Raw genomic sequence first — 12,106 nt, 5'->3', positions numbered from 1 at the left:
TAATTCTCTGTGATGCAGACTGAGCAGCAGTTTTTTAAAATGTAGTCACTACAAGGTCTTTTTCCAGCACACTTACATGGTAGCTTCATGTGTTTTGAAGGCAACCCTGCTTCCACATTCCCAAACTGCTCCCTTCCCCTCCATTTCTGCGACAGTGACCCAGACAATAAAACTGATAATGTTTTAAAATCAACCCTTCCTTGGATGGGTCAGTTTTAATGCAGATCAGTTCCTCAGCCCAGTTTCCCAGGCAGCTGCACATGTGCATGTTCACATAAGGGGAGGTACAACAGGACAAAGCAGGCACAGCCTCTTCTTTCAGCCTCAAATTGTTCCAATCACAGGATATTCATCTTAGACCTACAAATACATTTGTGTATATACTGGTGCAATTATCTGCTCTGACCAGCTGCACCAACCAACCAAGGCATTTCCCTCTGACAAACCTGTATCTCCTCATTGATCTGCTTCCAAAAGGCATTTTAAGAAGCATCATTAGTATCATTCCCACAGCAGGTGTTGCCTATTCTAATTAAAAGAAAAAAAAATAATAAAAGAGTGCTCTCCTCACCTCTTATTGAACTCCTCAAGTTCTGCTCTCAGTTTTCCTATTTCAATCTGTAATCTAGCTCTCTCTTTGGCAGTTTCATCCAGAACTCTTCGGGCATCAGCCAGTTCAGACTCATAGAGACTCTTGATTCCACTCACCTAAGGGAAAAAAAGTATTCAGGTGTGAGAACATCCCAAACACCATCAGAGAACTGAAACACAGAACCAGGTTTCACATAAGTTTCTTTGAAAAAAAGGGTGTATGATATTGATTTCTGCTGTTTAAGAACATTCTATATTGAACATATTTTCAATTAATGGGCAGTCCCACAGACAAGATTTAGTTTTTATTATCAGTAAGACATAACAAAACATACTATATTTGAAGTGTGCAAGTCTCTCCAAGAGATAAATTGAAGCAGATCACTGCACCCTACAATCTTAGCTTAAATTATTTCCTCTCATTTCTAATACTGCTGCTGTGGGAGATTTTTTTTTTTTGTAAACACTTTAAGACATTTTGTGGAATACAAGCCCAAGGGCCCAGCTTGACTCTGCTGCTCTTGCACTACAAAACTAAAAAGAATCTGAACTCCAGAAATGTGAACTGTTCAGAAATGAGTTTGCACTCCAGTTCTCTACCTCAGAGGATAAGGATCTCCAGACCTCTCCCTGTCCCAATTCAATATATCACATAATCAATTAGCTATTCAGACTGCATGAGGCACCTTAAAGTCTTCTACACCTTAGTTTTTTTTAGAATGGAAGATTATTTGAAAGGTGTAACAGATAGCTAAAATGTTCAGGCCATATAAGATTGCTGCAATTGCTTCTGTTAAAAGGACCAGAACAATCATCACAGTATCAAAGAATATGCTGAGTAGGAAGGGACCCATCAGGATCATCCAGTCCAACTCCTGGTCCTGCACAGGACACTCCAACAATTCCACCACATCCCTGAGAGCATTGTCCAAACCCTTCTTGGACTCACACAGCCTTGGGGCTGTGACCACTTCTCTGGGGAGCCTGTTCAGTGCCCAACCACCCTCTGGGGGAAGAACCTTTCCCTGAGATCCAACCTAAACCTCCCTGACACAGCTCCAGCCCTTCCCTCAGGTCCTGTCACTGGTCATGAGAATGAAGAGGTCGGTGCTCCTGCTCCACTGCCCCTTGGGAGGATGTTGAAGACCCCAATGAGGTCTCCCCTCAGTCTCCTCTTCTCCAGGCTGAACAAACCCACTCTGCTCTTCACTGCTGCAGCCTCACCTTGAATACTGTATACAATTTTGGGCACCACAATATAAAAAAACCAAAAAAACTACTACTAATATAAATTCAGGAACACAGCAATCACAGAGTGAGAAAAGCCAAAACAAGAATGCACAAATTTTAGGAAGAGAAATTTTGTAACAAAGATAAAATGCAGAAACAAGAAAGCAAAATGTTCTATTCCTAGAAGTACTATTTCAGCATCAGTGGCACCAATGACAGACACGACCATCTGGTCTTCAGAGAGACTGATTTAAAGCAGTCAGGATATAATTAAGTTCCTGATAAGACTATACTTCCCTAAAAACTTCTGAAATTAACTAAAATGTGACAGGATGAGGGCTGAGAAGCCTTAGTTTACAAGCATACCACACAGCAGAAACAACTTGCCCATGCAATGATCTATCCATGCAATCTTGCTTCTTTTCTTTTAAGAATTAATTCTTTCAAGCTTTATTCCATCTAAGTTTTGGGCTGGTGGGGTTGTTTTTTCTCCACAGACTCACCAGAGGCTCTCTCTGCCACAAGCCAACACATCTCTGTACTGTCACTTACAAAACTTAGCAAGTTCTATGAAGAAGCATACCATGACTACATTAAACTCTTTCATGCAGAACTCCACAATGAAAAAAAAAAATTAAAAATTGGAGATTAGAAGCTGTAAAGCCTTTCATGATGGATGATCCTTGAGTGAAAATACAGTCTTTGCAAATTGCAATACAAAATACAATTGCCCAAAGGTGAAGCACTGGTTCTGCACCATCAGGTACTGCACCTACAGCTCTCCTCAAATGCCAGCCCTTTGTCAGACCCTTTGGTTCCTCAATGTGCTCAAATCCTGTCCCTGTTCCTACCAGGAACTTGGGGCTGTGTTGCTGCAGGTTCAGAGACACACACTAAACCACAGTGCAGGACACAAGGACAAATCCCTTCCCCGTTCTCCAGGGCATAAACTGGAATTGCATGCCAAGGTACAAAGGAAGGTAGCCCTTTTCCCAAGGTTTTCATGAATACTGTCACAAAGAGGTGTTGTTGGTGTGATACCTACAACAGGCCTTAAGGAATTTATGCTTCTGAGGCATTACAGAAAACAGAGCTTATAAACACCAAAAAGCAATATTCTGAACGAAGCATAAACACTTCCTGTAATTCCTGTGTAGAGACAATATAGCTTGATGGATCTAAAAAATCATGATGAAAGCTGCTTCTGAACCTGTTATTAAAAAGAGAACCAGAGTCTGTGATGCTTTAATTAGAAAGGACCAACTCATTCATGGCATAACTCATAGCTCATGGTAGGAGCTTAGTGTGTATTTTCCTTCTGCAGCATGTTGACCTCTTCTCTGCTCTTCTTCCAGCAACTCACATGAGAAAAAACCACACAGGTCCATTCACAGCCAAAAGGCCACTTTCACCAGAATTTCAAGCTAATACACTGGGCAGACAGAAATAACTGAGACATAAGGACACACTGCAGCTTCCAGCAAAAGGAGGCAGCAGCAGAGAGCTGGGAGCAGTAACACCTTCAATCAATGGAAAACAAAACCACAAAAAGCCTTTGCTTGAACTCTAACAACAGGATGCAAAGAGAATATGGATTCGTGATAACGCTGATAAAAGTTTCAGATGATCAAACTGAATCTGGGGACAGTTCAAGATGGTCTTTCTAGACCATAAAAAAATAGCATCATGTTTATTTTCAGCACTGGTCAAGTAGAGAAAAGAGACCCAAATGCAGCTGTAGGCTCAAATGGGAACAAGTGGTGACAGCTCAGCAGAACTGGCCTGGTATCAGGAGCCTGGCAACACTTCTAGTCTGAGATGGTTACTCACAGAAAGCACTCTTCTACCCCAGCACTGAGAGAAATTCTGGAAAGTATTTCTGTTCCCTGAACTGTCACCCCCCAAACTCTGTTTTGGTGGAAGGAACTTGACTTAAGAGTCTAATGACTCACTGAAAATCTCCAGAGAAGTACAGTCCCAAAAGTGCCACTGTTTAGTGCACACATAAGATCTTGCTTTGTTTTGACTCCACAGACACTCTTCTGCCCACTCTCTTTTTTAATTTCTTTACATTTGCTACTCAGTTTGGTCTCTAGTACAATGACACTTCCAGCTGTTCTTAAAAAGATGCTGTTAAAGCAAAGCAGGACCTCCTGGGACAAGCCTCACCTGCCCTCTCTGGACAAAAATTAAACAAACAAACATGACACTTCCGTGCAGAACACCACCAGACAGCACCTACCTGTCCTTGGAACACTCCCAAGGAACACCAGACTCAAGAGACAACCTGTCTGATGACATCTTCCATCAGGAGGATCTATCAGTTCCAGCTCCTTCCTCCAGTTGTCATTTCTCATCACCTTGCTTGGGTTACATCAACCCCTTGTTTCCTGCTCCCCACATTTCAGGAAGACACAAACACATACTTGAAACCTGGGCCAACCCTTCCAGTGTAAGGCAGTAAGAGTGGCAGCTGGAAGCAAAATGCTGAATGGAAAAAGTATAGGGAACAAGGCACCATACAATTCTTCACTCCCATATGCCCCAGCTTCTAAAAATTAAAAAAAAAATAAAAAATATTCTGAGCCAAAGATTGCTTCCAGGCACCAAAACCCAGCAGCCATCAAACACTGCTAATTTGTCTAATCCTACTGTAAATCAATTTAGCTTTTGGATTTCACATCAGACAGTATCACACAAGCACAGCTAGGAGATTAAGACCTACTGCTTGATAATTTTATTTCATGCCTTTATGTTTTGTGTTGTGAGAAATGTTCAGTGGTTGCTTCCTAGACAAATCTGTTTGGACTCATGACTTGGAAACCTCAGGTTTCTCCTCATCTCTTCTCCAGATTTGCTCCTGGTCAGAAATTGTTCTGCTGCTCTGTTCATTTTTTTTTCCTTACAGGATCTAGATGTTTTAAAATAGGTTAAGAGAACTTCATGCAGCATTCAGAATACACAAACAGCATTGATTTACACAGTGATTATTGACCAAGGAAAACAGAGACATTACAGGAGATCAGAGAAGCAGAAAACGCAATTTTCTAAGTGTAATTCTAATAGATTTCAGTTAGTCCAATCCAGGAGATGACATCTGATCTTATTTTCATGTGTTAATATTGAGTGCCCATGGAGTGGCTAATCCAGAAAGCCACAAGAGAGAACCCTGGCTCTCAGCAGCACACAGGAGCAGGTTTGCCAAGAACTGGTTGACTTGGTTTTAGCATCCTTGCAGAAGCAAGAGAAGAAACAAACAAAAAACCCTACGACTGTTGGAATTCTGAGGAGTTTGTTCAAACAAGTAAAAAAGCCATTAAGAATAAAATCTCTCTAGAAAGTAAGGTGTTGTAAAAAGAAAGACTTTCCCTCTGGTTTCAGGGGCTTGGGATTCCTGAAGGCTACTCTGACCACAAGAAGGCTTTAAATACATTGGCCTTTCTTATGTCTGACTTAAGCCAGGATCTCCTTGCTCATCCTTACAGGTCTCCTCTCACCTTTGTTCCATTTTCTGATTGTTGGAATGAACCATTCTTGATCCTGGAGAAGATTATAGTTGAATATCAACCCAGCTCTCTGAGACCCCTTTCTATCCAGGGCTGGAAACCATGGGATTCTTCCAACCAGAGAGAGCCCTGAAGTGTCTAAGGTCTACTCTGACATCCAGGGCTGTGGTCCTGCTTCCTGCTCTGGTTCATCCACTAAAGATCCTGAACTCCACTGTCTCATGGTCACTGCCCTGACCAGTTCTCTCTTATTTATTAAGTAATAGATCCAGGAAGGCACAAAGACAGTGCATGTGAGGCTTCATCAAGCTGTCTGAATCAGGCCTCATTTACATCTTCTTGATCAGATCAGGTTCTTGACCCACGTTGCCCATCTTGGTCTGCCCGACAAGCTCTCAGTTAATTCACAAGCTGTCCTTAGGCAGAGCTCCAGGCACTCCCACTGCTCCCTCTCACGAAAGGCAACTCCTCACCTTCCTGAAAAGCTTGTCTCCATCTGTCCAGCACAGCACTCCAGACATGTGAGCTATCCCTGATTCCAAAGAGGTCAGTGTTCTGTTACATGCCCACAGACTTCTCCTTGCCCCTGTCTGCTGCTCATGCTGCACACATTAGTGCTACAGGCACTTCAGGGAGACACCCAGGTGTGACAACTCTCCAGGAAGGGCAGGAAAGCAATCCCCACAAGGCTGTCCCCCACAGACATTTCCTTCTTTACATGCCTAAGCTTGGGGTGGTTCCATTTCATCGTTTTTCCTGTTACTTTCTCCTCTGTTCACATAACCCCAGGCTTTTGCTTGCTTACCCCATCCACTCCTTTCTCACCTGGCCTTACCAGAGCAGAATCCATCCCTCCCCTATCATCCCCAGTTTACAGTACTTAGCAGGCTCACCAGCCCCATTGGTAGATACATTTGCCCTACTTTGTCATAGAATATGGTGAGTTGGAAGGGACCCATTGGGATCATCCAGTCCAACTCCTGGCCCTGCACAGGACACTCCAACAACACTCCATGTGACTGGGAGAATTGTCCAAATGCTTCTTGAACTCAGACAACCTTTGTGTTGTGACCACTTCCCTGGGGAGCCTGCTCCAGTGCCCAACCACTCTTTGGGGGAAAAACCTCTTCCTGATATCCAGCCTAAATCTCCCTAACTCAGCTCCAGCCTTTCCCTTAGGTTCTGTCACTGGTCATGAGAAGCTGCCCCTCTGCTGCCCCTCAGGAGGATGCTGAAGACCCCAATGAGGTCTCCCCTCAGTCTCCTCCAGGCTGAACAAACCAAGTGATCTCAGTTCATACGGCTTCCTCTCCAGACCCTTCACCATCCTCACTGCCCTCCTTTGGACAGTCTCTAAGAGCTTCATGTCTTTTCTAAATTGTGGTGCCCAAACCTGGCCACAGGACTCAAGGTGAGGCTGCCTCAGTGCAGAGCAGAGCAGGACAATCCCCTCCCTTGCCTGGCTGGCAATGCCTTCTGTGCCTGATGTCCCCCAGTGCAGGTGGCTGCAGTCCTACCTGGTCTCCACTTATCTGCCAGTATTGTGCCCTTTGTGTACACCAGAGCCACTGTCATGACCAGGGGATGTGGGTCTGCTGTCGCCTCTTTGCCACCTGCAAAACACATGTTCAGATGCTGCTGTGGGTGTTGGGTCACTCAAGTTGTAGCCTCCAAGATCCCGGGTTAAGTGGTCTTCTGGCACTACAGACATCATCTGGGAGGTGACACAACACACATCTTCATTGTTCTTGAGAACCTGACTGGTGTTCTTGGTGAGTCTGAGCCATAGCTGACTGACAGTCCTTTGTCAATCCATATCTGAGTAAATAACATATCGAGTCACACCTGGTGGGAATAAACTTGTGTTTTTATGCATGCTAATGAGATTAATGTTGCATCACCAAATTTGGCTGGAGTCCCTTGTGGTTGGCTGGAGCATGTTTCTTGTCTAGTATGTTGGTTCAGTTCCTTCTTGATGTGTTTCCTGTCTTCACTGAGTGACGTCTCGTGGCTCTTCTCAAGTGGTTTGTTGGTGTGTCTGCCCTTGATCCACTGCCCAGTGAGCTTTGTTGAGTGCTCCCAGCACAGACTGGTAGATGAGAGCATCCAGCAGTCGTGTCTTTCAGAGTCTGCTATAGAAACATCTGTTTTCTTTTTTCTATTTTCTTGTCCCGTGTGTTGCCCAATTACAAATTTGCAGGCTCTTTGACCATCAGAAGAGGAGAAAAAGGTGAAAGCACATTTGTAATGCAATTTGTAGTGTGTCCAGCTTGACCTCTGTGCAGGAAGAGTTATACTTGGGTGCACGTGGGCATGAAGTGGTTTGGGCTGTAGCCTGTCCACCTGGTTCCTTCTGAACTCTGTTTTGAGCTTTTAGCTTTATTTCTTCCATCACCTTCAGATGGGAGTTATATTTTTAGAGTGGAAGGACCCATTTTGTGGCCTAACCTGTCATCTGGGAAGGTCTGTTGCTGATTCCCAGGGGCTTGTATTGTGGACATTGCAGAGAGGCTGCTGAGCCTCACCTGACCGTATGAATCTTGTCCCTTCTGCTCTTCCACAGAGGCACCAGTGAGAGTGGGAGGAGGGACCTGAAAAGTATCAAACCTGACTCCATGGCTCTGCGTGATTTTCAGTGGTGTGGAGAGAGTGAAGAGCTTGGCTGAGCAGGTCCTGCAGACCAAGGCTGGATTGCGCAACCGCTGCTGGCAGCAGGGTTTTGGATTCTACAGCAAATCCCAAGCACAAACAGAGCCTGGGTGGAGAATGGATTGAGAGCAGCCCTGGGGAGAAGGACTTAGGGGTGTTGGTGGATAAGAAGCTCCACACACCCCGTCTCAGAAACCCCCCCGTGCCCTGGGCTGATCCCACAGTGTGGGCAGCAGGAGAGGGGGGATTCTGCCCCCTCTGTCCCGCTCAGGTGAGACCCCACAGGTATTGATTTGTCACAAAGGCAATTGCTGTCAGTGGCTGAGGCTCCCAGGGATCTTCTCTTATTTCTCTCTGTAATTCTCCTTTCAGAGGGTGAGCACAGTAGGGTGTCCTCAGGACAGTGCAGTAATCCCTCCTGTGCCCATCAAAACATCTGTTCTGTGAGGCTGCAACCATAAGCACTGCAGAGGAGGGCAGGGAGTCAGTAAAAAGGAACTGAGGAGAGTTCTAGGACTCTCCTCTTAGCCCTTCCATTATTCCCCCCCACACACTCACAAATTGGGTTATTGGAACAGAGACCCCCAACATAGTGAGAACAGCATCAGTCATGTACGAGGGAGGTAGAAAAAAATCCAAGGGGATGAGCTTCATTTCTTTTCTGTCACAGGCTAAGCTATACAAGGGGACTGATGCAGGAGAACAGAGACGGAATGAGGACAATTAGATGTTCCCCCACCTACACAGGAAATTGGGGTTTTTGCATTTCACAGAATATTCTGAGTTGGAAAGGACCAACAAGGATCATAGAGTCCAACTTTTAAGTGACTGGCCCATAGCAGGATTGAACCCACGACCTTGATTGGCACCAAGCTCTACCACGATCTGTGAACTCTGCTCTGTACCAGCCCCTTTGTCTGAAGGTTTACTGTGTACATTTCTCATTTCTCTAAAGGCCTACTGCATACAAGTAAAGGTAAAGCACCAGTGAACAGGGTTAAAAAAAGCAGGGGAAAGGACTATAATTAGTAAAGAACTAAAGATTAATCAACTGCAAAGTTTCTTTTCTCTGCTGTTAAGAGGTGGCAGCCCCATGTTCCTCAAAAACCACAACAGTGATTTTGTTCTAAAGCCATGCCAAGATTGCCACACAGAGGAGAAAGTGGCTGTTTTCTGCAATCTTCTGCAAACTGGTGATTAAAACAACAAGGAAAAAGAACATCCTGATCAGGTGATGATTAAAGAGTCTCTGGTAGAACAGGGACTATGGTCCTTGCCTGAACAGCATCAGTGGAACTTCTTTCATCTAGAAGATATTGCCCTAAACCAGAGGTTTGAGAACAAGATCAAAACTGTTCCCACACATGCAGGGAGTGTCAGGGTCATCCATTTCTCAGCACATGTCAGTCAGTAATGGTCTCTCCCAGCTCAGGTGTGGTCACTGTGGGATACTGGAGTGACAAGCATCTGTCTCACGAGACCATGCTCCTGTCTACTGCTTGCCACAGCCATCCTCAGCTTTGGCATGTTCACCTTGGATCATGAACCCATCTACCCTCAAGGTAACAGTCTCTGGTGTTAACACTGGTGAGCAGCCCCTCCTGCCTGCACCCCACAACAAGCATCTACCACAGTGACAGAGGAGGTTTTCTGCCACTATCAAAGACAAGCCAAAAATAACAGAATATTCATTCAGCTTTTATAAATAAATAAATAAGATCAGAGTCAAATTTACACACAGTTCAGGCCAACCAATGGGAATTTTCATCTTGAACACCCTGAAAAAAGAAAATAGTCTCTTATAAGCATGTAGAGCCTAATATAAAGGTATAATGATGCAGACAGAACAGTATGCTGATATCACTGGACTACGTTTAACTGTGCTTCTACACAGAAGTTCTTTGGGGTTTGTCTGGGTTTTGTGGAGTTTGAAGGGTTTATTTTTAATTAATATCTTATTTCGCACTAAGCCTGGTCAGTTTATGAATGGAAATTCCAACAGTCAATAAGGAAACTGAATTGTCAGCAGAAAATCCAGTTTACTAAATTGGTCACAAAAGCGAAAGGACAAGATTCTCCCGTTCCAGAAAACTGGACTGCTCCCACAGTCCTACACCACTGTGCACTATCCAGCATTAAAACAATAAAACTACAAAGTTTCCTTCTGTGGATATATGTAAAGAATAAAAAGAACTTCCAAAAGGGATGGGAAAAGTATTTAACAAAGGCGGTTCAGAGAAGAGCTGAAGCATCAGTGTCAAAGAAGAGCTTGATGAAAAAGTTTGTTATAATGTATCTACAGATTAAGACATTTTTGAAGTCTGGATGAAAAAACTCAAGGGCAAAGTAACCAAAAGATTCCTATCAAAATTCTCAAGTTTATTTTCTGATTACTGCATCAGAATACTTTTCCAGAATGGACAGCACATGGAACTGCTACTAGGAGTTCCTTCATGTTCATATTAAGGTCTAATGAGGTTATATCTACGTTGTCTGCTAGTCCTCCTACTCCTGCTACACGTGTGCTGTCAACAGAGTTACATTCTGCCTCTTTTATTTCAAATGAATACTCCTTTTAGTCTCCAGGGATCTACAGCATAGAAGTTCCTTGAACTAGGATGTAGTTATTCTGTTTACAGCATGATTTCACATGGGGCAAGCATAGTGATATTTCATATTTAGAAATATCTTGCTATTTTGAAAACCTAGATGTTACAATATATCATTAAGCGATACAAAGGGACTTCAAAGGTACTTCAGTCTTGGACGTACACTGATTGCAGATACACCAACCATTCCCCAAACGAGACATTATCATATCTGGTCTGTTTAAACTAACCTAATCTAAACCCTCCTCCCGCCACCCTGAGCATCATTAAACCAGACTCTTAAAGGGTGAAAGAAGGAAAAAGAAAAAAAAATTTAAAAAGCCTACACAGTGGCTTAGCAATCCATCACATCCCAGCAGTCACAGCACGGGCTGTTTGTTTACTGACACGCTTTCCACAGCAGTGGAACTTCAGCTCCGCGGTGGGACCCCGCACCCCGCTGAGGGGGTCTGGGCTGGCACAGGATGGGTGGGACTGTCCCCAGAGTGTCACCGACCGCCCTCAGTCACCGACCTACTACATCCTTCCTCCACAGGGCAACGAGAGTCCTGGGGGGAAGCGGACACCACAGAATAGGGAAACGCAGAGCGTGGCTTCGGAAAAAGGATCGTTTGAGTTTTGCCTCCGAGATCGCAGGAAGCAAATCAGAGCCGCTTACGAGGATTTGATTCCGACCGTTTAGAGGGGGAGGTCTGTGAAAGATTTCCTCCGGTGAGAGGCAAAGTCAGCCTAAACGCTTTCAAATCTCCCATCCCACCGCGTCAGTCGTCAGGACAGGACACCCAGCACGGCGGTGCCGGGGCGGGACGCGTGTGCTGCTCACGGGGCACCCGAGGGCTCGCACCGACCGCGGCGCCGGCCGGGCCCCGCCCGCCGCAGCCCCGCTCCCGCCACCGAATCCCGGCTTGAGCCGCCTCGAACGCGCCGCCAGCGGCCCCTCGGCCCAACACCGCGGTCAAAGAGGCGCCGGCGGCCCCCAGGGCCCGCGCGGGCAGGAGCTGTGTCCGCAGAGCCGCCGCTCCCCGCCCGGCGGGACGCGCATGGCGCGGCGGCCGCAGGAGGAGCCGCCACAGCGCGCCCCGCGCCGCGGGCGGGAACGGCGGGAACGGCCGGGCCGCGGACCTGCCCCGCCACGGAGCGCCCCAGGGGCCACCGCTGCTGGCCCCTCACCCCCTACCGTACCTCCCGGGTGGTGACCTCCTCCTTCTCCGAGATCTTCAGCAGCAGCCGGTCGTTTTCCAGCTCCAGCGCCCGCACACGGTCGATGTAAACGGCCAGGCGGTCATTGAGCTGCCGCAGCTCCTCCTTCTCCTGCAGCCGGGAGATGCGGGTCGGCGACAGCGGGGTCCCGCCGGGGGTGCCGCGGCTCGGGGTGCCTGACATGGCGCTGGGCTGGCGGGCGGGCGGGCGGCAGCTCATTCAATCCCGCCGCACCGGGGGAGGGAGCGCTAAGATGGCGGGCGGGCGGCCCCTCCCGCCGCGGCGCCGCCTGGGACATGCAGTCTCGGCGCCAAGATGGCC

At 46.5% G+C, this 12,106-nt stretch overlaps 1 protein-coding gene across 1 annotated transcript in view; it reads right to left on the bottom strand.

Moving 5' to 3' along the window:
• LMNB2 (lamin B2) overlaps positions 1-12,106 on the bottom strand; it is a 31,311-nt gene extending 19,205 nt beyond the window's left edge. The window contains exons 1-2 of the mRNA XM_027666594.1: positions 11,768-12,106; positions 572-708 (exon numbers count right to left, since the gene is read on the bottom strand). Of these exons, the coding sequence (XP_027522395.1) occupies positions 572-708; positions 11,768-12,004 (374 nt within the window). The 5' untranslated portion in view covers positions 12,005-12,106. The remainder of the gene's footprint in view (positions 1-571; positions 709-11,767) is intronic.

This window comes from Corapipo altera, unplaced genomic scaffold, assembly GCF_003945725.1.
Source record: "Corapipo altera isolate COAL_440 unplaced genomic scaffold, ASM394572v1 193, whole genome shotgun sequence".
NCBI lineage: Eukaryota > Metazoa > Chordata > Aves > Passeriformes > Pipridae > Corapipo > Corapipo altera.
Note: the sequence above shows the minus strand (reverse complement) of the source record. Positions and strands in the feature narration are given on the sequence as shown.